The 27,762-nt window shown below is 44.1% G+C and overlaps 1 protein-coding gene across 6 annotated transcripts in view; it reads right to left on the bottom strand.

Moving 5' to 3' along the window:
* LOC140718335 (large proline-rich protein BAG6-like) overlaps positions 1 to 27,762 on the bottom strand; it is a 127,376-nt gene that overhangs the window by 24,550 nt on the left and 75,064 nt on the right. For 4 of the 6 annotated variants that reach the window (XM_073031930.1, XM_073031922.1, XM_073031949.1 and 1 more), the window contains 8 exons: positions 25,439 to 25,710; positions 21,447 to 21,576; positions 19,253 to 19,447; positions 15,762 to 16,014; positions 14,957 to 15,019; positions 14,227 to 14,331; positions 7,480 to 7,592; positions 521 to 641 (listed from right to left, as the gene is read on the bottom strand). In XM_073031930.1, coding sequence (XP_072888031.1) covers positions 521 to 641; positions 7,480 to 7,592; positions 14,227 to 14,331; positions 14,957 to 15,019; positions 15,762 to 16,014; positions 19,253 to 19,447; positions 21,447 to 21,576; positions 25,439 to 25,710 — 1,252 coding nt within the window. The remainder of the gene's footprint in view (positions 1 to 520; positions 642 to 7,479; positions 7,593 to 14,226; positions 14,332 to 14,956; positions 15,020 to 15,761; positions 16,015 to 19,252; positions 19,448 to 21,446; positions 21,577 to 25,438; positions 25,711 to 27,762) is intronic. The other 2 variants (XM_073031940.1, XM_073031966.1) reach the window with 1 other exon arrangement.

Genomic DNA, 27,762 nt, shown 5'->3' with positions numbered 1-27,762 from the left:
CTCATAAACACCTGTCAGTCTCTAAATTCTGTTTCTTTCCCCTCCTCCACTCACTGTACAACCCTACTCCTCTCACTGGTTTTCCTTCCAACTCTGTTCCCATCTGCTTTCCCCATGTTCCTCACGATCACATGCTGCAATTTCCTCTCTTATCAGCTTCCATTATCCGTGGTGCTGTTACCTTCACTACAACCTCTATATCAATATTTCCAATCCCCACCCCGACTTATAGCTCTTGCTCATCCCTTTCCCCCACCTCTGAGTACTGGCTACCTCGCAGTCCAGATAAGAGTCTCAATCTGAAATGTTGGACTGTCTATTCCCCCTGCTTATGCTGTCTGACCCAAGTTCCTCCCTCCATCATCTCATATCCTGGGACAAGAGGGGTTGGATAAGGGAGAAAGGGTATGTTCATATATGCAATCTACTGCCTGAGGCAGTTCAACCAGGCTGGACTACACAGCAACGGGAAGCAAGCGAGGACAACGCAAGAGCGAGGTCACGAAGAGCAACTTCTCACCGACAGTAGCAGGCTGCATCAGAAGCTGTCCGACCAGCCCGGTGATCATCTGCGCCAGGGTGGCCGGGCCGGGGCCAGGAGGCGGAGCAGGAGCAGGGGCACGAGCGGAGCCAGGAGGAACCTGAAGCAGAAAGTAATAAAAACAGTCTGGAAATAACTCAAAACACAAAGTAACACAACGGATACGTCGCAGCGTTGACTCAGTATCTCAAGCTGCATGGGGCTCCAGGTAGCAAGGTGTGCGATTGTGGCTCCTTGACTATCTTTGAGCATCTCCTGTTAACTGTTTGGTGGGTTTGGAAACCGTGAAACAGAAAATGCTCAAAAACTGTCAAGTCCCCCTCCTTCTGAACCAGGGTTGGGGGGGGGGGGGGGTAGTGGAAATCAGAGTGCTAGAGCAGACAGAGGAGTGATTGTAGGGAAAGATATTGTGAAGCCTATATAGAAAGCCAGGATACGAAAGGGTCGAGCATGGTGGGACTAATGTTCTGAGGTGTCTAAATTTCAAAGCAAGGAGTATAGTAGGAAAGACTGATGAGCTTAGGGCTGATCCACATGGAATTATTGCATTGTAGCCATTAGTGAGACGTGGCTGCAGGAGGGACAGGACTGGAAGCTCAATGTTCCCAGGTTCCGATGTTGTAGACACGATAAAGCAGGAGGTATTGAAGGAGGAAGGGTGGCATTATTAATCAGGGGAAGTATCACGGCAGTGCTCAGACTGGACAGGTTGCACAGCTCATCTGTATGGGTGAAACTGAAGAATAAGAAAAGGATGACCATATTAATGGGATTATATTACAAACCGCCCATTAGTCAGTGGGACTTAGAGGAGCAAATTTGCCAACTGCTGCAAGAAACATATGGTAGTGGGTGATTTTAACTTCCCACATATTGACTAGGATTTCCATACTGTAAGAGGGCTGGATGGGATAGAGTTTGTCAAACTTCCTTAATCAGTACATAGAGGACCCAACTAGAGGGAGAGCATTACTAGATCTCCCTTCAGGGAATGAGACAGGGCAGATGACAGAAGGTTGTATAGGGTAACACTTTGCATCTAGCGCCATTAGTTTCAAGGTAATTATGGAAAAGGATAGATCTGGTCCTCGTGTTGAGATTCTAAATTGGAGAAAGACCAATTTTGATAGTATCAGAAAGGATTTGGCAAGTGTGGATTGGGACAGGTGAAATTCCCAGAGTACAGAATTTGCATGTTCCTCTCAGAATAAAAGGCAAGCATAACAGGTGCAGGGAACCTTGGTTTTTGAGATATTGAGGTCCTGGCTAAGGAGGAGGAGGAGGTACATTGCAGGTATATGTAAGCAGGAACCAATGAGGTACTTGAGTATAAGAAATAAAAAAAAAACAGAGGAGGAGGAAATCAGGAGGGCTTCTACAGATATATTACGAGCAAAAATATAGCAAGGGACAAAAGTGGTCCTCTCTTGAGGAGCAGAGTGGTAATCTATGCCTGGAGCCGAAAGAAATGGAGGAGATCTTAAAAGGATTTTTGCATCTGTATTTACTCAAGTCTTTAGAAGTGAGACAAAATAGCAGTGAGGTCATGGGCCGTACACAGATGAGAGGATGAGGCGTTTGCTGTCTTGAAACAAATTAGAATAGATAAATCCCCCAAGGCCTAACAAGGTGTTCCCTTGAACCCTGTGAGGCTCGTGCAGAAATTGCAGGGGCCCTAATAGAAATGTTTAAAGCGGCCTCAGCATTGGAGATTGGGGGATAGCTAATGTTGTTCTGTTGTTTAAGAAAGACTCTAAGAACAAGATGGGATATTATAGACCAGTAAGCCTGATGTGAATAGTCTGTAAGTTATTGGAAGGAATTGTAAGGAACTGTATATACAAGTATTTGGATAGATAGGGACTGATAGGGGTAGTCAACATGACTTTGTGTATGGCAAGTTGTATCTAACCAACTTTATAGTGTTTTTCTGAAGGAGTTACAAGGAAAGTTGATGGAGGAAAGGCAACGGATGTTGTCTATATGGACCTTAGCAAGACCTTCGACAAAGCCCTGCATGGCAGGTTGGTCAAAGTTCAGTCACTTAATTTCACGATGAGGTAATAAACTGGATTAGACAGTAGCTTTGCGGGAGAAGCCAGAGCAGTAGTAGATGGCTGCCTCTCTGACTAGAGGCTTATGACAAACATTGTGCCACAGGGATTCATGCTGGGTCTGTTGTTGTTTGTCATCTAAATCAACAATCTGGATGATAATGTAGTAACTTGGATCAGCAAATTTGCAGACGACATCAAGGCTGAGTGGGGATTTGGACAGCAAGGAAGGCTATCAAAACCTGCAACAGGATCTGGACCGGATGGAAAATTCGGCTGAAATTTAATGCAGCCAAGTATGAGGTGTTATAATAAAAGCCTACAAAAAGTAGTGAATACAGCCCAGTCCATCATGAGTAAAGACTTCCCCGGCACTGAGCACATCTATAAGAGTGCTGTGGCAGCTAATCAGCATCTGTCATCAAGGACAACCACCAACCAGGTCATGCTCTCTTTTCATTCTGCCATTAGGAAGAGGTACAGTAGCCTCGTGACCCACACCACCAGGTTCAAGAAGCTTTATTACCCCTCAACTATCAAGCTCTTGAATCAGAGGGGTTAACTTCATTCACCCCAATACTGAACTCTTCCGACAATCTACGGACTCACTTTCAAGGACTCATCTTATGTTCTCAATATTTATTGCTCATTTATTTATCATTTTGTTTGTTTTCTTCTTTTTGTATTTGCAGTATTAGTTGTCTTTTGCACACTGGCTGTTTGTCTGTCTTGTGAGCGGTTTTTCATTGATGTTACTGAGTTTGTATTTACAGTCATCCCTTGGTATCCGCGGGGATTGGTTCCAGGACCCCACACGGATACCAAAATCCATGGATGCTCGAGTCCTTTAAATAAAATGGCGTAGTATTTGCATATAACGTACGCAATCCTCCCGTATATTTTAAATCATCTCTAGATTACTTAATAATACCTAATACAATGCAAATGCTATGTAAATAGTTGTTATACTGTATTGTTTAGGGAATAATGACAAGAGAAAAAAAGTCTGTACATGTCCAGTACAGACAATAGACAATAGGTGCAGAAGTAGACCATTCGGCCCTTCGAGCCTGCACCGCCATTCTCAGATCATGGCTGATCATCTACTATCAATACCCGGTTCCTGCCTTGTCCCCATATCCTTTGATTCCCCTATCCATAAGATATCTATCTAGCTCCTTCTTGAAAGCATCCAGAGAATTGGCTTCCACTGCCTTCCAAGGCAGTGCATTCCAGACCCCCACAACTCTCTGGGAGAAGAAGTTTTTCCTTAACTCTGTCCTAAATGGCCTACCCCTTATTCTCAAACCATGCCCCCTGGTACTGGACTCTCCCAGCATCTGGAACATATTTCCTGCCTCTATCTTGTCCAATCCCTTAATAATCTTATATGTTGCAATCAGATCCCCTCTCAATCTCCTTAATTCCAGCGTGTACAAGCCCAGTCTCTCTAACCTCTCTGCATAAGACAGTCCGGACATCCCAGGAATTAACCTCGTGAATCTACGCTGCACTTCCTCTATAGCCAGGATGTCCTTCCTTAACCCTGGAGACCAAAACTGTACACAATACTCCAGGTGTGGTCTCACCAGGGCTCTGTACAAATGCAAAAGGATTTCCTTGCTCTTGTACTCAATTTCCCTTTGTAATAAAGGCCAACATTCCATTAGCCTTCTTCACTGCCTGCTGCACTTGCTCATTCATCTTCAGTGACTGATGAACAAGGACTCCTAGATCTCTTTGTATTTCTCCCTTACCTAACTCTACACTGTTCAGATAGTAATCTGCCTTCCTGTTCTTACTCCCAAAGTGGATAACCTCACACTTATTCACATTAAACGTCATCTGCCAAGTAACTGCCCACTCACCCAGCCTATTCAAGTCACCCTGAATTCTCCTAACATCCTCATCACATGTCACACTGCCACCCAGCTTAGTATCATCAGCAAATTTGCTGATGTTATTCTCAATGCCTTCATCTAAATTGTTGACGTAAATTGTAAACAGCTGTAGTCCCAATACAGAGCCCTATGGCACCCCACTAGTCACCACCTGCCATTCCGAGAAACATCCATTCACCATTACCCTTTGCTTTCTATCTGCCAACCAGTTTTCTATCCATGTCAATATCTTCCCCCCAATGCCATGAGCTCTGATTTTACCCACCAATCTCCTATGTGGGACCTTATCAAATGCCTTCTGAAAATCGAGGTACACTACATCCACTGGATCTCCCTTGTCTAACTTCCTGGTTACATCCTCGAAAAACTCCAATAGATTAGTCAAGCATGATTTGCCCTCGGTAAATCCATGCTGGCTCGGCCCAATCCTATCTAGATATGCCACTATTTCATCTTTAATAATGGACTCTCGCATCTTCCCCACTACTGATGTTAGGCTGACAGGTCGATAGTTCTCTGTTTTCTCCCTCCCTCCTTTCTTAAAAAGTGGGATAACATTAGCCATTCTCCAATCCTCAGGAACTGATCCTGAATCTAAGGAACATTGGAAAATGATTACCAATGCATCCGCAATTTCCAGGGCTACCTCCTTTAGTACCCTAGGATGCAGACCATCTGGACCTGGGGATTTGTCAGCCTTCAGTCCCATCAGTCTACTCATCACTGTTTCCTTCCTAATGTAAATCTGTTTCATTTCCTCTGTTACCCTATGTTCTTGGCCCATCCAAACATCTGGGAGATTGCTTGTGTCTTCCTTCATGAAGACAGATCTAAAGTACCCATTAAATTCTTCTGCCATTTCTCTGTTTCCCATAACAATTTCACCCAATTCATTCTTCAAGGTGCCAACATTGTTCTTAACTATCTTCTTTCTCTTTACATACCTAAAAAAGCTTTTGCTATCCTCCTTTATATTCCTGGCTAGCTTGCATTCGTACCTCATTTTTTCTCCCCGTATTGCCTTTTTAGTTAAGTTCTGTTGTCCTTAAAAACTTCCCAATCATCTGTCCTCCCACTCACCTTAGCTCTGTCATACTTCCTTTTTTTTAATGCTATGCGATCTCTGCCTTCCTTTGTCAACCTTATTAATATCCTTCCTGTAATTCGGTGACCAAAACTGCACACAATACTGCAAATTCGGCCTCACCAATGCCTTATACAACCTCACCATAACATTCCAACTCGTATACTCAATACTTTGATTTATAAAGGCCAATGTACCAAAAGCTCTCTTTACTACCCTATCTACCTGTGATGCTACTTTTACGGAATTTTGTATCTGTATTCCTAGATCCCTCTGTTCTACTTCACTCCTCAGTGCCCTATCATTTACCTTGTATGTTCTACCTTGGTTTTTCCTTCCAAAGTGCAATACCTGACACTTGTCTGTATTAAACTCCATCTGCCATTTTCAGCCCATTTTTCAAGCTGGTCCAGATACCTCTGCCAGCTTTGAAAACCTTCCTCACTATCCACTACACCTCCAGTCTTTGTATCATCAGCAAATTTGCTGATCCAATTTACCACATTGTCATCCAGATCATTGATATAGATGACAAATAACAATGGAACAATCACTGATCCATTTTGCACACCACTAGTCACAGGCCTCCACTCAGAGAGGCAATCCTCCACTATCACTCTCTGACTTCTCCCATTACGTCAATGTCTAATCCAATTTACTACCTCACCATGTATACCTAGCGACGGAATCTTCCTAACTAACTTCCCAGGCGGGGGCTTGTTAAAGGCCTTACTGAAGTCCATGTAGACAATATCCACTGCCTTCCCTTCATCCACTTTACTTGTAACCTTCTCGAAAATCTCTAACAGATTTATTAAACATGACCTACCACGCACAAAGCCAGATTACCCTGGAGGTCCTGCCCTTCAGCTTCACACCTAACTCCCTGAACTCACTACGCAGGACCCCCTCACTCATCCTACCCACGTCGTTGGTCCCTACATGGACCACATTTGGGTTCTTGCCCTCCCTCTCGAGAATAACCTGCACCCAATCTGAGATGTCCTGGACCCCGGCACCAGGGAGACAACATACCATCCGAGACTCCCGATCTTCCCCACAAAATCTCCTATCTGCCCCCCTGACTATAGAATCCCCTATCACTACCAGACGCAACCATCGTAGCTCTTCTGGGAACTCTGATGCTGCCTCGGCATCAGCCGATGCCGATTCTCCTGTGATCTTTAAGTTCTTAAGGCTGTTGCACTTTACATAGTTAGCCAGCCATCCATTACTAGCCTTAAACTCCTTTGTCTCGCTCCTTCGTGAACGAACGAGACGCGAGGCGAGCAATGCTCAAACAACAAGTGCTGGAGAGAGACTGAGGATCTGTGAGCTGGCGGGAGGCTACAGCAGGTATGCCTACACATCACTTCATTCACGTGGATTCAGCATCGTGCTCGGCACGTGGCAAATTCAAGTTTTGCTTTTTGGAACTTCCTGGAATGTTTTTTTCAAATATTTTCTGTCTGGTTGGCTGTATCCCCGGATGCGGAACCTGCAGATACAGAGGGCCGACTGTACCGTGAATACCCATAAAAAAATGAATTTCAGGTAGTATATGCAGTTTGATAATAAATTTACTTTGAACTTTTGGGAATACAAACCAGGATAGGACTTGCATGATGAGTGATAGGGCATTGAAGAATGTGGTAGAACTGAGGGATCGATAAACGTAGATCCATAATTCTTTGGAAGTGGCGTCACAAGTAGACAAGATTATAAATTAGCATTAGGCACATTGGCCTTCATAAATCAATGTATTGAGTAAAGGAGTTATGTTGAAATTATATAAGAGATTGGGAAAACCTAATTTGCAGTACTGTGTGCAGCTCTATGCACTGGAAACAAGTTAGCATTGCAGCACCTGTCACCTTGCACACTTGCCCTGCCTGTTACCTGTGCTCCTGCTTGTGGCCCAGGTGCTGGCTGAGTCTGCCGTGGGGGAGGAGGTGGAGGTCTGGTTATTACCACCCTGGCCGGAGAAGGTTGAAAGCCCGTCACCTGCTGCCCTGTTGGGAGGGGACAAAAATAAATGAGAAATGAAGTGCAAGGACTTGGGTGTAAGAAACTTTTGACCAAGTCACCTCACTCCAAGCAGTAATATCTCCCTACCAACAGCCCACAATAACCCTCCTGACAGACACGCTGATCTACAGCAATTATCTACAGACAGACATACTTTATTGATCCCGGGGGAAATTGGGTTTCGTTATAGTCGCACCAACCAAGAATAGTGTAGAAATATAGCAATATAAAACCATAAATAATTAAATAGTAAGTAAATTATGCCAACTGGAAATAAGTCCAGGACCAGCCTATTGGCTCAGGGTGTCTGGCACTCCGAGGGAGGAGTTGTAAAGTTTGATGGCCACAGGCAGGAATGACTTCCTATGACGCTCAGGGTTGCATCTTGGTGGAATGAGTCTCTAGCTGAACGTACTCCTGTGCCTAACCAGTACATTATGAAGTGGATGGGAGACATTGTCCAAGATGGCATGCAACTTGGACAGCATCCTCTTTTCAGACACCACCGTCAGAGAGTCCAGTTCCACCCCCACAACATCACTGGTCTTACGAATGAGTTTGTTGATTCTGTTGTTGTCTGCTACCCTCAGCCTGCTGCCCCAGCACACAACAACACTGGCCACCACAGACTCGTAGAACATTCTCAGCATCGTCCGGCAGATGTTAAAGGACCTCAGTCTCCTCAGGAAGTAGAGATGGCTCTGACCCTTCTTGTAGACAGCCTCAGTGTTCTTTGACCAGTCCAGTTTATTGTCAATTTGTATCCCCAGGTATTTGTAATCCTCCACCACGTCCACACCGAACCCTTGGATGGAAACAGGGGTCTTCGGTGCCTTAGCCCTCCTCAGGTCCACCACCAGCCCCTTAGTCTTTTTCACATTAAGCTGCAGATGATTCTGCTCACACCAAGTGACAAAGTTTCCCACCATAGCCCTGTACTCTGCCTCATCTCCCTTGCTGAAGCATCCAACTATGGCAGAGAAATCAGAAAACTTCTGAAGATGGCAAGACTCTGTGTTGTAGTTGAAGTCCGAGGTGTAGATGGTGAAGAGAAAGGGAGACAGGACAGTCCCCTGTGGAGCCCCAGTGCTGCTGACCACTCTGTCTGACACACAGTGTTGCAAGCGCACATACTGTGGTCTGCCAGTCAGGTAATCAATAATCCATGACACCAGGGAAGCATCCACCTGCATCACTGTCAGCTTCTCACCCAGCAGAGCAGGGCGGATGCTGTTGAACGCACTGGAGAAATCAAAAAACATGACCCTCACAGTGCTCGCCGGCTTGTCCAGGTGGACATAGACACGGTTCAGCAGGTAGACGATGGCATCCTCAACTCCTAGTCGGGGCTGGTAGGTGAACTGGAGGGGGTCAAAGTGTGGCTGAACCATAGGCCGGAGCTGCTCTAGAACAAGTCTCTCCAGGGTCTTCATGATGTGGGAGGTCAATGCCACCAGTCTGTAGTCATTGGAGCCACTGGGGTGCAGCATCTTCAGTACAGGGACGAAGCAGGACGTCTTCCACAGAACAGGAACCCTCTGGAGACTCAGGCTCAGGTTGAAGATATGGTGAATTACCCCACATAGCTGGGGAGCACAGGCTTTGAGCACCCTGGGGCTGACACCATCCGGGCTTGCAGCCTTGCTTGGGTGGAGACGTTTCAGCTGTCTTCTCACCTGTTCAGCTGTGAAGCCCACTGTGGTGGTTTCAGGTGGGGGAGGGGTGTAGTCTTGAGAGCAGGGTGGGGAGCTGTGAGGAGGGGTAGGAAGGGAGAGTGGAGTATGAGTTATCATACCTGAACCAACAAGAAACCCAGATCTCGCCACAACAGCGAGGTAATAACAAACCTGTCTTTCCTGGCAATACAAGAGTATAAACTACTTTAAGAACACAAAAACAGACACATCAAACATCTATTTAAACTAATCCTAAGAAAGAAAACCTGTGGGAACTCATGTTGAGCCACAACTGTTAATGGTTTGGGCTGAAACCCTGCATGTAATCCTATATTTTTATTCTCCCAGTTCCTCACCAATTAAGCCGCAGGTTGGATGTAGAAGCTTTAAAGAAGGTGCAGAGGAGACTTACCAAGATGCAGCCTGTTTTAAAGTGGATGTCTTATAAGGATAGACTGAGTGAGTTAGGCGTTTTCCCTCAGGAGCAAAGGAGAATGAGAGGTGACATGATCGAGGTGGATAAGTTGATAAGAGGCATAGATAGAGTGTAAATCATGAAGATGAGAAAGTCTGCAGAAATCCAGAGCAACACACACAAAATGCTGGAGGAACTCAACAGGTCAGGCAGCATCTATGGAAATGAATAAAGTCAATATTTCAGGCCGAAACTCTACTTCAGGACAGAAAAGGAGGAAGACTCCAGAATAAAAAGGTGGGGGAGGGGGAAGGAGGATAGCTAGAAGGTAAGTAAAGCAGGTAGGTGAGCAAGATATAGGGCTGGAGAAGAAGGAACCTGATAGAAAAGGAGAGTGATTCATAGGGGAAAGGAAAGAAGCGGGAGTCCCAATGAGAGGTGTTAGGCAGGTGAGAAGAGGTAAGAGGCAAGAGTGGTGAATGGAAGATGGGAGGGGAGGGGAGGGGAGGGGAGAAAAAAAATTGGAAGAGAAATCAAAATCCATGCCATCGGGTTGGCGGTTCCCAGACAGAATATAAGGTGCTGGTCTTCCACCCTGAGGGTAGACTCATCCTGGCACAATAGGGTACCACGGATCGACAAATCAGAATGGGAATCAGAATTAAAATGTTCAGTCATCAGGAAGTTCTGCTTTTGGCAGATGGAGCAGAGGTGCTCAATGAAGTGGTCCCCTAATTTACCACAGGTCTTAACAATGTAGAGGAGCTTGCATCTGGAGAACCAGACACAATAGACAACCCCAGCAGATTTGCAGGTAAAGTGTTGCCTCAGCTTAAAGGACTGCTTTGGGCACTAAATGGAGGTGAGAGAGAAGGAAAATGGGGCAGGTGTAGCACTTAGGCCACTTGTAGGGACACAGTGGCGCTAAAAGTTTGTCAACCCTAAAACTAGATAGATAATCCAATTAAATAACACAAAAAACATTACACTTGCTTATCTATTTATTAAGAAAAATGATCCAGTATTACTTGTATTTGTTAGAAAAAGTATGTGAACCTTTGCTTTCAGTAACTGGTGTGACCCCCTTTCATAAACATTAACTTCAACTGGATGTTTTCAATAACTGCTATCAGTTCTGCTCATTGGCTTGGAGGAATTTTAGGCCATTCCTACTGATAAAACTGCTTCAACTCTTGGAGGTTGGTGGGCTTCCTTACGTGAACTACTTACGGTACTTTAAGTCCTACAACATTTCCACAGGATTGTCAGGACTTTCTTTCAGATCATTGTCTTGTTGCATTATCCAACTTCTTCAGGTGACCAACTGCTATCCTGATATTCTCCTGTAAAATGTCTTGCTACAATTTTGAATTCATTGTTCCCTCAACGATTGCAAGCTGTCCAGGCCCTGAGGCAACAAAGCAGCCCCAAACCATGCTTCTTCCCTCATTTGCTTCACAATTGGGATAAGGTTTTGGTGTTGATGTACAGTGCCCCTTTTTTCTCCAAACATAGCAATGTGCATTTCTGCCAAAACGTTCAACTTTTGTCTCATCTGTCCACACAACACTGTCCCAGAAGTGTCGTGAACATCCAGGTGGCCTTTTGCAAACTTGAGACGTGCAGTAACTTTTTTTTGGAGAGCAGTGGTATCCTTCCATGAATACCATTCTTGTTCACTATTTTTCTTATAGTGGACACATGAACAGAGACTCTTAACAAGTTCTGGTGATTTCTGCAGGTCTTTTGCTGTTACCCTTGGGTTCTTTTTCACCTGGTTCGGCATTGCACATTGTGCTCTTGGTGTGATCTTTGCAGGATGCCTACTAGGGAGAGCAGCAACAGTACTGAGTTCCCTCCATTTGTAGACAATTTCTCTTACTGTAGACTGAGAACACGCAGCTCTTTAGAAATGCTTTTGTAGCTTTTTCCAGCTTCATGCATCTCTACAAGTCTTCCAAGGTCCTCTGAAAGTTGTTCTGATCGAGGCATGTGCACATAAACAGATTTTTCTTGAGAAGTGCAAGGCACTGTCTTTGTTTGTCTTTTTTATAGAGCAGGGCAACTCTACAGCCCACACCTTCGATCTCATCTCATTGATTGGAACACCCGACTCCAAATAGCTCTTGTAGAAGGCATTACCCCAGAGATTCACATACTTTTTCCAAAAAATATATCATCATTGGATCACTTTTTCAATAAATGAATGAACAAGTATAATGTTTTTTGTGTTATTTAATTAATTGGGTTCTCTTTATCTAATGTAGGACTTGTGTGAAGATCTGATCACATTTTAGGTCATACTTATGAAGAAACAGAGAAAATGCTACAGGGTTCACAAATTTTTAACACCAGACCTTTTAGCCTGCGGGGGGGGGGGGGGGCAGAGAGATTAGTGGGGACTGACGAATGAACAAGGGAATCCCAGAGGGAGCAATCCCTGTGGAAATCAGAGGTGTTGGGGTGGGGTAAGATATGTTTAGTGGTAGGATTTCTTTGGAGATCACAGAATTTGTGGAGGGAGACAAAGTGGACAGCCAGCACTTTTCTCCCAGAGCGGAAATGGCTAATAAAGGAGGGCATCATTTTAAGGTATTAGACAGAGAGTATGAGGAGGGGATGAATATCAGAGGTGAGTGTTTTCTTTAAAAACACTGAGTGTGGTAGGTGCGTGGAACGCATTGCTGGAGGTGGCGGTAGGGCAGATACATTACAGACATTTAAGAGACTCTTAAACAGGCACATGGCTAAAAGAAAAATGGAGGACTAGATGGGAGTAAAGCACTGGATTCATCTCAGAGTAGGTTAAAAGTTCAGTACAACAACGTGAGCTGTAGGGACTGTACTATGCTGTTCTGTTCTATGTTCTGTGTGTATACTGGGGCACAAGATGAAGTGCAAAGTTTTTAATTATGGTATTCCCAAGATCTCTCCCTGTCCGGGACACGTAATGCCAAACACGAGGAAACTGTTTTGATATTTATGCGTGTTAAATCTCTTTGCCCTAACTTTCAAAATTGCCCTTGGACAAAAAAAAACAATTACTCTTTCACAAGAATTATGACATGCTCCATAATTACTTCCTGCTTCATTATGCAATGCAAATTCATGGATTACGCTCCCACATCTCTCTCCACAAGCCCTGGAGCTATTTACATTAACATTTCACAGTGTAATTTTAATGCCCATGCTGTGCAAGTTACATAATGTGTGCATGCAAGAAGAGGCCATTCAGCCCACTGGCTCTCTCTCTCTCTCTCTCCAGCTGAACCCACTTCCCAGTTTCTTTCCCTGTTACCCACAACTGCATCTCTGTTACTTTGAAAATTACTGCAGTATTTGATTCCCAACCTGACAATGTGAAACCACTTTTCTCAAATTCCTCTATCAATTAATTGGACCCTATTACACAGTTGAGAGACAGTTAGAACCTTTGTCTCAGGGTAGAATGTTAAATACTATAGGATATGCATTTAAATTGAGAGGAAGGAAATTTAAAGAAGTGTGAGGCACTCCAATGCACTGCCAAGTGTAGCGGTAGCAGATATGATATTGATGTTTAAGAGGCTGTTAGAGGTGAATGCTCAGGGAACAGAGGAATTTTGATCATGTGCAGGCAGAAAAGATTGCGATTAATTTTGGTATCATGAGCCAAAGGAAACACAAGTTTCAACCCAAAACATTGACAATTTTATTTTCTCCACAGATGCCACATGATCTACTAAACTTGCCCCAGCCCACAGCTGTTGGCCAGAGGACTGCTTTGTATACTGTACTATTGTATCACCCTATCAGAGTTAAAATATTTCTCCAACCATGCTACATCATCAAATCCCCTCATTCACTTCAAAAACTTCCAGTATGTTGACATTACCGGTCACTGCATGTACTTCCCTCCCTAGTATAGGTGCTTGATTTGGAGTATTGTGAGTCCCATATCCAAGGAAGGATATTCTAGAATTAGTGGGTCCAGAGGAAGGGCTAAGGTATGCAAAACATTTGATGGCTCTGGGCCACTACACACTGGAGTGGCAGGGGGATCTGACTGAAATCTACCATATATTGAAGGGCCTGATAGGGTGGACATGGAGAGGATGTTTCCATTAGTGGGATAATCTAGGACCAGAGGGCACAGCCTCAGAATACAAAGATACCTCTAGAAGAGAGAGAAGAAGGAATCTCTTAAACAGAGAATGGTGAATTTATGGAATTCATTGCCACAACTGGCTGTTGAGGTCAAGTCATTTTTTTGACATATTTAAAATATATTTAAAACAGAGGTCGATAGTTTCTTGATTAGTAAAGGCGTCAAAGGTTTTGGGGGGGAAGGCAGGAGAATGGGGTTGAGGGATAATAAATCAGCATGACAGAGCAGACTCAATGGGCTGAATGGCCTAATTCTGCTCCAATGTCTTATGGTAGCCATAAGATGTCAATGTCAGTAGGTCCCTAAAACTGGACTGAGATTGACAAAAGGACTGCTTGGTTTCTACTCATTTACAGAGGCGCGGGGATGCTCGACCATACCTGAGCTTGCTCCAGCTGCTGCCATGGCTTGCTGGGTGATCTGGTGCATGATGGTCTGCATGAATTCGGTTGACATCCCTGGAATCTGAATATGCGGCATCCCACCTGACAGCAAAAATGGAGGACATGGGGTTTAGAGATCACTACATGCTTGCTGCCAAATCACAGTTACAATATAGAGATAAGCACAAAGTAGTAAAATGATGCAAAGATAGTGCAAAAAGTAGCGCTGAGGTGACAATCACAGAAGAGGTAGAATGAAGAGCCCAAGAACACAGGAGCACCACCAGGAAGGGGATGTGAAAGAGCAACAAAAGATGCCTTCAAACGGTGCTACCCATCAGTAAGGACCCAGTCACTCAGGACATGATTTCCTCATTGCTACCATCAGGGAGGAGCTATAGGAGCTTGAGTTTTAGGAACAGCTTCTTCCCCTCTGCCATCTGAGTTCTGAAAGGACAATGAACCAACCCATGAACAGCACTTCACTATTTTCCCCTTATTTTTGTACCACTATTTTTAAATATAATTTCTTATTGTAAATTATAGGTTTTTTTTTTAGGTATTGCACTGTACTACTGCTTCAAAACAGCAAATTTCACGACATGTACCAGTGAACCTGATTCTGATTCTGACTGATAACAGTGGGGAAGAAGCCATTCTGGGAGCGAATGTAAAGGACTTGACACATCTTGCAGAGGTAGCATTACGATCAGCTAAATGGCATTACCTGGCCCAGAGGTCCCTGTGGCAGAAGAGGCTGTTGTAGAAGAATTACCCTGTGTGGCGGAATCTGTCAGAGAATGAATGAGTAAGAAGGTTGTAGTCGCAAACTGCTACACACGGCTGAAATTGTCAAGTTTGACAATAGATCAGATTCAATGAGAAGGGCAGGTTTATCACATACATTAAGAATAATGCACACATGTCCAAAAGAACCCTGTTAATCCAACACACTCAGGACTTGGGGGTGCCAGACAAGCAGATCTTCTGGAATATTGGAAATTATTAAAATGAATTCTCCAACATAATTTCAGTCAATTTTTGAGAAGTACATGGTAAAAACAATGTTTAGCGAAAATAAGGACCATAGTAACTGAGGCTTCATGTGAACCGGGGGCTCACTGGCTCAGAAGCAAGCATGGAAACAGTGCCCCATTGGCTCAGAAGCAAGCAGGGGAGTGGCATCCCATTGGCTCAGAAGCAAGCAGGGCAATGGGGCCCTGTGGGTTCAAAAGTATGGCAAAGCAGGACTGAAGGAAGGCAAAACAGCAGTTAAAAGGGAGTGGAAGAACGAAGGCCACACTGACTAAGAACTGGGCTTCATTGATTCAGAAAGGAGCGCTGTAACCAGCACCCTGCTTGGTATAAGGGAACATAACTGGACCCCCGTGAGTCAGAAGAGAGTCAAACTATCAGGATTTTCAAGCAGTTGGAAAGCAGTGGAGATCCACCCATCAGATGGCAGACCACCTGCACTCCCACCCCTCCCCAGGACAGGGATTCAACACAACTAGAAAGTTCTCTTGACGCACCTCCTTGTAGGTTCATCTGCATCATGACGACGGGCTCCATGGTTTGGTGAGTGATGCGAATGACCCGGGGGTGGGAGCCCTGGCTCTGGCTCTGCTGCCCCTGGTTCTCTGGGGCCTCCTGCGTCTCAGCACCTGATGACTGTGTGGGGGGAGCAGCGCCAGAGGCTGCTGGGGCTGGTGACTGCCCCTCAGCATTGTGTTGCGCTCGGTTGCCATTGGTCGTCATGGTGACCGTCGTTCCGACATTGATCTGCTGGAAGGAGGAAGAGCTGAAATTTTAGTATCAGAGGAGATGGCGAGGGGTTGGGGGAAGGTGCAGAACAGACTGCACGTGTACAACCCACACCCAACTATGGAGGCATGCTACTGTAATCTTTACACTGGCAGGGACACGTACAGATAGAGGTTGGCCACCTCAGACCATAAAGTGAACAGAGACTTCTTTACTCAAGGAGATCATTAACCACTCCACTTGATTGAGAAATAGTAAGTAAGTTTGCAGGTGACGCAAAAAGTGATGGGAGTTTTGGACAGTGAAGGTTATCCAAGATTACAACAGATCAACTAATCCTGTGGGCTGAGGAAAGGCAGACAGCATTTTAAAAAGATAAGTAAGAGTTTTTGCCTTCGATCTTGCAAGACGAACCAGGGCAGAACTTGTGCAGGAAATGTTAGAGCCCTGGGGAGTATCGGAGCACAGGGACCCCTGGGGTGCAGTTACCTAGTTCCCTGAAAGTGATGACCCAGGTAGACAGGGTTGCGAAGGTAGCACTTGACACAGTGGCTGTGATCGGTCAGAATACTGAGCACAGGAGTTTGCACATCCTGATGTACAAGACACTGACAAAGGTTAATTTGGAGTACTGCGTGCTTGTGTCCCTGCTATAGGGAGAATGTTGTCAAACTAGAGAAGGCACAGAAAGGATTTACAAGGATGCTACCGAGACCGGAGGAGACTGGATGGGCTGGAACGTAGGAAGCTGAGAGTGACGTTAGAGATTTATAAAATCACACACAGGGTGAACAGCTAAGGTTTTCTCCACAGGGTATCAGAAAGGCCTAATATAAAAAGGGAAAAATGTAAACAAGACCTGAGGGGCAACTTCTTCACACAGAGGGTAGTGGGTATGTGGAATGAGTTACCCAAGGAGGTGGCAGAGGCAGGTACAGTACTGTGCAAATGTCTTAGGCACATACATGTAGCTAGGGTGCCTAAGATATTTGCATAGTATTTGCATAGTTTTCTATTCATAGTAACTTGGAGCAGAGAGCAAGTTTGTAAATTTAGTGGGAGCAAAGTATACTGGGAATGGCGAGGGTGGAATACTGCAAGAGGGATGTGGGACAGGTGGCAGAGGAAGATTGCCAGGCGTGAGGGGTGACGTGGGTGCAGACACACCCAGCCCTGAGACACGAGGCAAGGTCATTTGATTCCAAACAATTGGTTTAGTGATCATGACAGAATGTCTTTCTGGTGTTTCCCACTCCCATCCCCTTTTTCCCTCTCCCTGACCCTTTCCCACTCTCAGTCCCACAATGGAGTCACATATCTGAATCAGGTCTATCGTCACTCACATATGTCATGAAATTTGCTTTTTTTTGCAGCTGCAGTACAGTGCAATAGATAAAACTACAGTACAGTACTAAAGTCTTAGGCATCCTTTAAAAAAGGCATTTAGACAAGTATATAGATAGGAAAGGTTTAGGGAGATGAGTGAAACACAGGCAAATGGGGCTAATTCAGGTAGGCATGGATGAACTGGAATAGGAATATTAAGAGTCATAGGTACCGGGATACACTGAAAAGTTTGTCCTGCATACTGCTCATAGCAATCAGATCACTGCCCAATGCAGTGAGGCACAACAAAGTAAAGCAATAACAGAATGCAGAATTAGGTGCAACAGGGTAGAGCACTGGCTGAATGGCAGGAGGCAAAGAGTGGGAATAAAGGGGTCTTTTCGGCTTGGCTGCCAGTGACTGGAGGTGTTCCACAGGGGTCGGTGTTGGATGATGGAATTAATGGCTTTGAAGCCAAGCTTGTGGATGACATGAAGATAGGTGGAAGAGCAGGTAGTGTTGAGGAAGGGAGTCTACAGAAGGCCTTAAGACACATTGGGACAATGGGCAAAGAAGTGATAGATGGAACAGAATAAAGAGAAATGTACAGACGTGCAATTTGGGAGAAGGAATAAAGATGCAGACTATTTTCTAAATGGGAAGAAAAATCTAAATTCAGAGGTGCAAAAGAAATTGGGAGTCCTTGTCCAAAATTCCTTAAAACTTGCAGGTTGAGTGCAATATTAGCATTAATTTCAAGAGGACTAGAATATAAAAGGGGTGTAATGCTGAGGCTTCAGAAGGCATTGGTCAGAGTGCACTTTGGAGTATTCTGAGCAGTTTTGGGCCACTAATTAAAGAAAAGATGTGCTAGTTGGAGAGGATGCACAGGAGGTTCACAAAAATGATTCCGGGAATGAAAGGTTATGAGGAGTATGAGAAGCATTTGATGGTCTAAGCCTGTACTAACTGGAGTTTAGAAGAATGGGGGGTGGGGGGGGGAGATCTTATTGAAACCTATCAGTTATTGAAAGGCCTAGATAGAGTGGATGTAGAGAGGATTTTTTCTATAGTGGGAGAGTCTAGGATCTGAGGGCACAGCTTCAAAGGAGACGTCCATTTACAACAGAAATGAGGAGGAATTTCTTTAGCCAGGAGGAGGTAGTGAATCTGTGCCATAGATGGCTGCAAAGGTCAAGTCATTGGGTATATTTAAAACAGAAGTTGATAGGATCTTGATTAGTCAGGGTGTCACAGGTCACAGGGAGGAGGCAGGAGAATGGGGTTGAGAGAGATTAAAAAATCAGCCAAAATGGAATGGTGGAGCAGATTCAATGCTGAATGGCCAAATTCTGCTTATAGCTACAGAGGAAGTGCAGTGCAGATAAACAATAAGGTGCAAGATCACAACAGGGGACCTTGTGAGGTGAAGAGTCATTGCACTAGGGAACTATTTATTAGTCTGATAATAAACTGTCCTTGAGCCTGGCGGTACGTGCTATCAAGCTTTTGTACCTTCTACCCAATGGGAGAGGGGAGAAGAGAATGTCTGGGATGAGTGAGGCATTTGATTATGCACACTGCTTTGCTGAGTCCATAGAGGAAAGGCTGTTATCCGTAATGTGCTGAGTGTATCCATATCTGCAGTTTATTGTTCTCACACGCAGAGCATTTGTCATACCAAAATATGGTGTATTGGAAAAATTTGGTAGGGGTGGACAGGAAAAAAATTCTGGAGTTTAGCCAAAGAATCCATTTCTGTGCTAATTAACTGCATGACTTTATTGTACTTGACAGATCAATTGTGAATTTCTGTTAGGCTATTCCCATCAGTGCAATCCTGGTCCTGGTGTGAGACACAGATAGCAAGATCCACACCACCTGATACCCATCACCCCCTCCACAGACAGGTCTCCCAAGTGTGGTAACTCACCTGAATGGGCAGGGCCTGCTGCAGCACCACGGGTGAGGCGTAGTGGGACATCGGCCTCACCACGTGTAGGTGGCGAGGGGTGCTGGCCGCTAGGTTGCACCGGAGATCGGACAGGGCCACAAAGGTGTTGCCTAGAAAACGAAGGGCTTCTCCCACCAGATTGATGATCCTTTGGTCTTCTTCCCTGCTCTCTGTCTGTTGGAAGGAAAGGCGTGGGAAAGCCCACTGATAAGTACACAACTTGTACTAACGATTATTCCCTGGTTTCTGTATCTGGGTGTTGCTCTTCCAAGAACCGGGGACAGCGTACAAACTCCTTACAGACAACGGCAGAATTGAACCTGGGTCATTGGCATTGTAATTACACTAACTACATTGCTGCCCCTTTCTAGTGAAAACCCCTTTCATACAGCAGGAAGCTAACTACAGACCCAGAAACTGAGCAATAAGATCCATAACCTTCAAAATCAAATGGGCCACATATGGGAATTTAGGAAACCACTGTTTGGGTGTTAGAAGTACAGTCCAAGGGAAGCAAACACTGACTCAGTTACCAGCTTTCTGTTAAAAGAGTTAGTGCCTGCAGGTGCCAAAGTGGGGGAACAAAGATTAGATATGATCTCTTCCGTAAGCTGGAACGAGGAGCAAGATGTTCCCATGTTCTGGAACATTCTCTGCCTGGCTGAATAGGTCTTAAAATGGGAAACAGACAAGGAATGAAACAACCTAGAGCTGCAGCAAGTTACACAGCCTCATCATGAGCAGCTCAGCTCAGAGAATCATTGGCTCTTCAGCTCACTTATCCGTGCTGGTCAAAACAAAGATAACCAGCCTGACCTCATCTTCCAGCACAAGGTTCATCACCCAGCAGGTCCCAAATCTCCATCTATCCGCAAATTAATCTAAAATATGACGAGAGGTACTGCCTTCACTACCCTTTCACACAATTTGCTTCACACCCCTCAGTCAAAAGATTTTCCTCATCACTCCTCGAAGATCCATGTTTCCTGGTCTACGACCATGAGCTGAATTAGGCCATTCAACCCATTGAGTCTGCTCCACCATTCCATCATGGCTGTTTTATTATCCCTCTCAACCCTATTCTCCTGCCTATTTCCTGTAACATTACGGATGCCCTTACTAACCAGGAACCTATCAATCTTAAATATACCCAATGACCTGGCCTCCACACCCTCCGGTGGCAATGAATTCCAGATTTACCACCCTCTGGCCAAAAGAAATTCCTCATCTCTGTTCTAAAGGGACACCCCTGTATTCTGAGGCAACAACCTCAAGAACTAGACTCACCCCACATTGGAAACATCCTCTCAATGCCAACTCTATTTAGACCTTTCAAAATTCAATAGTTGCAATGATTCTTCTTAACTCCAGTGAGTAAAGGCCCAGAGCCATCAAACGCTACTCATTCACTCCTCTTTAACTCTTCTATGCACCCATAAGAATTTTACAGTACTTATTAAGCCTCCTTACTTTCCCTAAACAGAACATTTCTACCATATCTCATAGCTATAATATTCCAGTACAGGTAACATAAACCTCTGTCCCTTCTTTCACCTCAATGGGACAAGCCTGCTGCAGCTGACAGGTGATCAGTAATGGACTTTCCACATATTTCTTCTAATAAATTGAATGGAACTGTACCCAGTACTCAGGCGTTGGGCTAACTAATCTTGTTTACAGTTCTTGTATAACCTTCCTACTTTTATATTTTTGCCACATATAATAACAGAAAGCATTCAGTATGCCATTTTAATCTACCTGTTACCTTTACAGATCTGTGGGTGTATGTAACAAGATCCCCTTGTTTCACAACATGACTCAATATCATCCCGTTAACGGTATCTTGCCTGGTCTTGCTTCAGCCTCCTGAATGCTTTGCCCTTTGCACTTGGTCGGCTCCTCAACAATACTGTTGCTAATCTACTTGGCCTGATTCCCCACAACGCCGACCTCCTTTGTGTCCAGAATCATCTACACACTATCTATCCTAGATGGAGAATTCCCATGATTGAAACTTGTCACTTTAGTTCCAAATGGTCAACTAATACCCTGTCCCTCTACCAAGAATGTTAGGGGAAATTTGAATGAGTGAGATTTGCAGAAGTAGTTGCGGTGAGGATGGTGGGTGGGGATGGGGTTGGGAGTGTAGAGGGTTACCAATCTTTTGGCGTACGTTGTTGTTGTAGTCTGCAGTAGTGGCTGTGCTCAGGATCTCCTGGTACCTCTGCACGAAGGGCTGCAGCCTCGACTCCACCCGCTGCAGCTCCATCAGGACCTCGAGGTACTCTGTGGGGGATGGGTGACTGAAATAGAACAAGGGTCAAGTTAGAACACAAACTTCGACACAGCCTGCCTGTTCAGGTCATGCCCTCCCTTCCTGACAATTGCAAAGGTTCTAAGGTCATTCTAAAAGCATGCATTTACAATAATTCCCTGTTCCAAATACTTAGCTCAAATTCTTTGCCCGCAAATGCTTTCTACTTAAGATCTAAAGATAATGATCATGCTGTAAGTTGATATTCATCACTGTTTCCCAAGGCATTTTAAAACATTTACCATGTTAATATTATCAGTCTTCAACACCTAGAATCAACAAAGACTTGCATTCTTTGTAATCAAATTGCTGACCTGAAAAATCAACTGTCATCTCCATAGACTGTCTGCGCACTGAACACTAATATCTTTGGACAAGAGAAAATCTGCAGATACTGTGTTACATGAATATTTTCAGTTAATTTCATTCCCCCCAACAAAGTTGAGTTCTTTGATGTCAGGAAGCATCCCACAACCAGAGTCACAGGGAGCTACAGCACAAAAACAGGCCCTTTGGCCCACCTAGTCTATGCCGAACAAATTAAACTGCTTATTCCTATCAACCTGCACCAGGACCATAGCTCTCCATACCCCTCTCATTCATGTACTTAAATGTTACAAATTGAATCTGCATCCACCACTTCCTCGAGCAGCCTGTTCCACACTCTCACCACTCTCCAAGTGAAGAATTTCCCCCTCAGGATCCCCTTAAATATTTCAGCTTTCATCCTTAACCTGTGACCCCTATGTGACTCAATGGAAAAAAGCCTGTTCACATTTACCCTGTCTGAACCCCTCATAATTTTGTATATCTCAATCAAATCTCCCCTCACCCGTGCTCCAGTCCTAACCTATTCAATCTTTCCCTAATATTCAGGTGGTCTTTACCGGTGTATTAAGAGATTTTTAATGGCACTGTGGATTAGTTCAGTGATCTATTGGACTACCTAGGTTGAAAAGGTTGAAAAAGTCTTGCAGAAACACCACTCTGTACAAGGAATGGTGCTTACACTGAATGCATAGTAACAGCTTGGGCACATCACAATTTGGATGCAGTCTTCCAACAAGCAAAGAGTTGCAGGGAAATATTAGCTTTATATTGCTATAATGTGTATCAAAACATAAATGAAATGCGTCCTTTGCGTCGAATCAAATCAGCAAAGATTGTGCGGAGTAAGTGACTTCGTGCTTCCAGACCCAACAGGGCAACGAAGGCAAGGTTAGGAGAGAAGGAAGTGCTGGGCTCAGGGAAGGAGGGGATGCAGAGCATTGCCAGGAGCCACAAGGGTGAAGTGAATTTTGGGACCTAGAGCAGAGCTGACAGCTATAAGATTCAAGATTGTTAATTGCCATTCTTCAGTATACAGGTGTAAAGGAAGAACAAAATGATTGTTACTCTGGATCTGATGCAGCACAGAAAACACAAGAAGCATACAGAACATAGTGAAATAAATGGAAATAAAAAAGCAGCCCTTTAACAAAATACACAAGTAACTGTTATATACATAGACTCATTGTATGCACATAAAGTGACACTATCCTTCAACTACAGAGCTAAGCAGAAGACTACAGTCTCCAATATTGCTGCTCAGGTGGTCAAAACAAAGCAATTCAAAAGACAATCAACTAATTTTGTTAACTTAAGATCAACTCACAAGGAGGGAACAAGGAGGTAACCCTCACTGTTGGAAATGTCTTGCACCAGCCACAGCTGGGATTTTAAAAGCATATCAACTATCAGAGAGATTGCCAGGTAACCACAACCGCTTACAATCATAAGTCAGGCAAACAGAGATTCCACAACGAAGGACTGGAGGCAGCCTGTCCTGGAGTTGAAGGGTGAGGAAGGGGCCCGTTTTGCTGTGGCTGTCTTGTTTTGTTCAGCTTATGTTGTGTGTTCAGTGTTGTACATTGTGGGCATGCTGTGTTGATGCAGCAAGAGCAGCAGTACTAGTGAGCTTCCCCCAACAGATCCTTGGGTATGTTGGCTGCAACACAAACAACGCACTTCACTGTATATTTTGATGTAACTATGATAAATAAATGTATATCTGAATAAAAAGATCTTCAATCTGTGCTACCTGTCTAGAGATCCTATGGAGTTTATGATAGTAGGGTCTAGTTTTGAGAAGGAACTATTGAGGATAGGGTGGTGTTCTTTGGAGCAAAGTGAGACTGAGGGAAAATTTAATCAAAGTGCCTCAATAATTTGAACAGATAGAGCCTATTCCCTAGAGAGGGAAGATTAATCAAGCACTTGGATAATTTAAACACGGAACACACATTCCTCTCAAGAGATGGAAGATTAGTGAGGTGCTGTATAATTTGAATAAGGAAGGCATATTCCTCAAAGCAGATAGGTTAATTAAACAGGAATGTAGTTTTACTATCAAAAAAAAGTTGCTGGGAGAGCTCAGTAGGTTCAGCAACACCTTGGAGGAAATGACAGGAACTATTGATGCTTCAGGCTGAGATTGGAATGTAGAGAGGATGCGACTGATTTAAAGGAAAGTAGAAGTGCAGTAAAACCAGAGGAGGAGTAGTGATAGAGGTCATCACAGAACTCTTGTCAAAGAGAGCAGCAAAACTTTAACATCGACATGGCTTGAAGAGACTTCAGATGGAGTAGTAAAATGGAGACAGCAGATTGCAGATGCTGGAATCTACAATCCAGGGCAAAAACAAAGGTACAGGAATTGTGAATTTAAGGTAATTGGTATAGAATGGAGGTTAGTACAGACAATCACTGGATGTTGTTAAGGATTCAGTACACACACCAGAGCAAGATGTTGAAGCAGGAGCCACTGAAAATATGTTTGGCAAACACATTATCTATAATCTACAAGGCCAAGACTCAAAACTAATATAGTAAAGATTATTCTTTCTCAGGGCAACTTAAGACACAATGAACTTAATGACCAGGCAGCATCTATGAAAAAAAGTAGAGATGACGTTTCGAGAAAGGTTTCGTCCCGAAATGTCAACTACTTTTTTCCATAGATGCTACCTGGCCTGCTGACTTCCTCCAGCATTTTGTGTGTGTTGCTCGGATTTCCAGCATCTGTAGATTTTCTCTTGCTTGGAACTTAATGACTGCCTCCTTGGTTATAGTATTAATGTCCATGATTGCAGTTCCCATAAAATTGCAACTTTCATTAAATCATCAAGGCTTTTGTCCAAGAAACCCATCAATCAGTTAGACAAACTGAAAATGTTCCTTTCAGTGAAGATTCTGTGTTTCCCATCATAATAGTGTAAAATTGATTCAGTATGTACTCCAAACACAAGGGCAGCACCATAGATCCAAACTTACGTGAAATAGTTGGCACAAAATAGGTATCCATTCTTTCCAAAACAAAAGCACAATTTGGACATTTAGAAAGATTTAAATTTAATTACAGTGCAACAATACACACACTTTGGCACAGCAATGTGGTAAATGACCTGATAAAATGTTGGTTAGGTGTCAAGAGCCAGTCAGTATGGCGGCCAAGGGGCAGGTGCTGGCCAGGGCAGTACCAAGGGGTAAAGATTGTCCAGAATGCCTTGCGCATTCTTAAGCTAGCACTTCAAAATCCCTTTCATCCACGCAACTGGGCTGACCCACTTAACATCTCATTAGTCAGCAGCTCCAACGTTGCAATCAACTGCGATCATGGCCTCAAGACCCCACAGATGAGAGTCAAACATCCAACTAACTTGAAGCCAAGAAGCTCATCAGTGTGCAAGCTGACACTCATGAGTGTCATGAACTACAGTACTCCTCTGGAGCTCTTTATATATGGCGTAAACAGAAGAAACCCCCAAAGAATCCTATATGTAAACTGGTTGACACATTTGGATTGCACTTACTTGGGCCCAGGGGGAGCTTCCTCAGTCTGGGTAGTTGCCGATGACAAGCCCACGCTCGGCTCAGTGCCCTCCGAGGTGCTTGTGCCTTCCTCAGCAGTCCCTTCGGCCAGGGTTTCTGGAGGGTGATTTGCTGGGGCCGTTTGAGGCTCTGTGCCGGACGTCTCCATGGTGTCCCCGGAAACTGGTGCGCTTGGAGGTGTGGGTTCTCCCACCAAATCCGCAGCATCTGCTGGGCTCTGTGCTGACTCCTGAGGCGTGCCATTTGCTTGACCCTGGGAAAGATTTCAAACAATGTTGGGAGTTACTAGTTGAAACTAACAAGTGGAATGGACAACACCGGTCTGCTGGTTCAGCTATTTAAATTCTACAAGATTTTATTTTCAATTTAGCAGGTGGAGCAGCATCTGTGCTGATGCAGCATTTCAACCTGAAATATCAACAACTCCTTTCCTCCCTAATAAGCTGCTTGACCCATTGAGTTCCTCCAGTAGATTGTTGCTCCAGATTTCAACATCTTCCTCTCTGTTCAACCAACTTGTCTTATCTCTCTATCAATCCATTTACTGACCAATCCATACAAGGTGTTCCCCAGGTTATAAACATCTGATTCACGGACACCAGTTGCATACAGTGAGCATTCGGGAGACTGGTGGGATGATTTGTATCTTCTACTGGGTGGGAACTGAACATTCACACTGATCTGAACATATGTCTTCTCTCTACATCCGTCTCCTGAACCACAACAGTCAGGGGCTGGGTAGAGCCAAGCACAGTTGGATGTGCTGAGCAGACTCCTTGCTCACTCACCGACTCAGGAAGCCAGGTGACAGCCATTCTTCCCATGCTTGCTTGCTCTCTTACCACCACTGTTTCTGTGACCCTCTCCCACACAACTGTCTATTCATTTCACATTACCAACACTTCTCAGAAAAGGAGCCAGTAAAGGAATTGTTTATACTTCTTATAAAATGACTGCAGACCTCAAATGTCATCAATCTTTCAGGCGTCATTCTTTCTCTATTTCTCATTCATCACTGACGCTGCTTAACCTGAAGAGTATTTCCAACCACTACACCCTTCTAGTGACAAACCTGTGCCACATGCAAACATCTTGGATCAGCCGGCATGCAGAGCCGCCCATCTATAGTAAAAAGATACACAATCATCATCTTTATTGCCTAGTGAAGCAGTGAATGAATTTTTACAACCCGAGAGCAGAAAAATATTTTTACAGGAAATGTCTCACGCTGGCTTGACACCAGCTAGATAGTTATCAGAACAAATGACACTGGATGATACATTTTAAAATCCTCACAGCCCTGCTGTACACATCAATATTTGGATAGTTAACCATTACAGTAACAATCCTATTTAGAAATTACTATTTACTATTTCTCTATTGCCGTTTTAAAAAGATTAACACATTATTTTTGAACAAGTTTTCTAAAATACTTCATTTAATTCAAACTCTTTTATACTTTCATTAAAACAATAAATACAGATAACTAAGTAACAACACTCAACACACACAAAATGCTGGTGGAATGCAGCAGGCCAGGCAGCATCTATAGGAAGAAGTACAATCGACGTTTTGGGCTGACACCCTTCATCAGGCCTGAAACATTGACAATGCTTCTTCCTATAGATGCTGCCTGGCCTGCTGCATTCCACTAGCATTTTGTGTGTGTTGCTTGAATTTCCAGCATCTGCAGATTTCCTCGTGTTTGCGTTTTTAAACACTCATCTTTTTCCTTTTAAAAGACTATAATTGTTGTTACTAATCAATGATAATCTCAGCTCAAAATTACCATAAGTTTGTAAGTGAAGTTAAGCCATTCAGCCTATTGATCTTATTGCACCATTCCATCTTGGCTGATTTACTATTCCCCTCAACCCCATTCTCCCGCCTTCTCTCTGTAACCTTTGATGCCCTGACTAAACAAGAACCTATCAACCTCTGCTTTAAATATACCCAATAACTGCCTCCACTACTGTCTGTGGCAATGAATCCCCACAAATTTGCTACCTTCTGGCTAAAGAAATACCTTGTCATCTCTGTTCTAAGCAGATGTCCCACTACTCTGAGGCTGCGTCCTCTGGTCCAAGACTCCCCCCACGATATATAACAGCCCCTCTGTGTCCACTCTACCTAGGCCCACAGACATGAAAAGCTCCTCAAGCATTAACCTTTACATTCCCAGAGTCATTCTTTTGAATGTCCCTTGGACCCTCTCTGATACTTGCACATCTTTTCTTAGATAAGGGGCCCAAACTGCTCAAAATACTCCAAATGCAGACTAAACAAAGCCTCATAAGCCTCAGCA

The sequence above is a fragment of the Hemitrygon akajei genome, chromosome 2 (genome assembly GCF_048418815.1).
Source record: "Hemitrygon akajei chromosome 2, sHemAka1.3, whole genome shotgun sequence".
Classification (NCBI taxonomy): Eukaryota; Metazoa; Chordata; class Chondrichthyes; order Myliobatiformes; family Dasyatidae; genus Hemitrygon; species Hemitrygon akajei.
The sequence above is the reverse complement of the archived record's forward strand: the minus strand, read 5'-3'. Positions and strand labels throughout refer to the sequence as shown.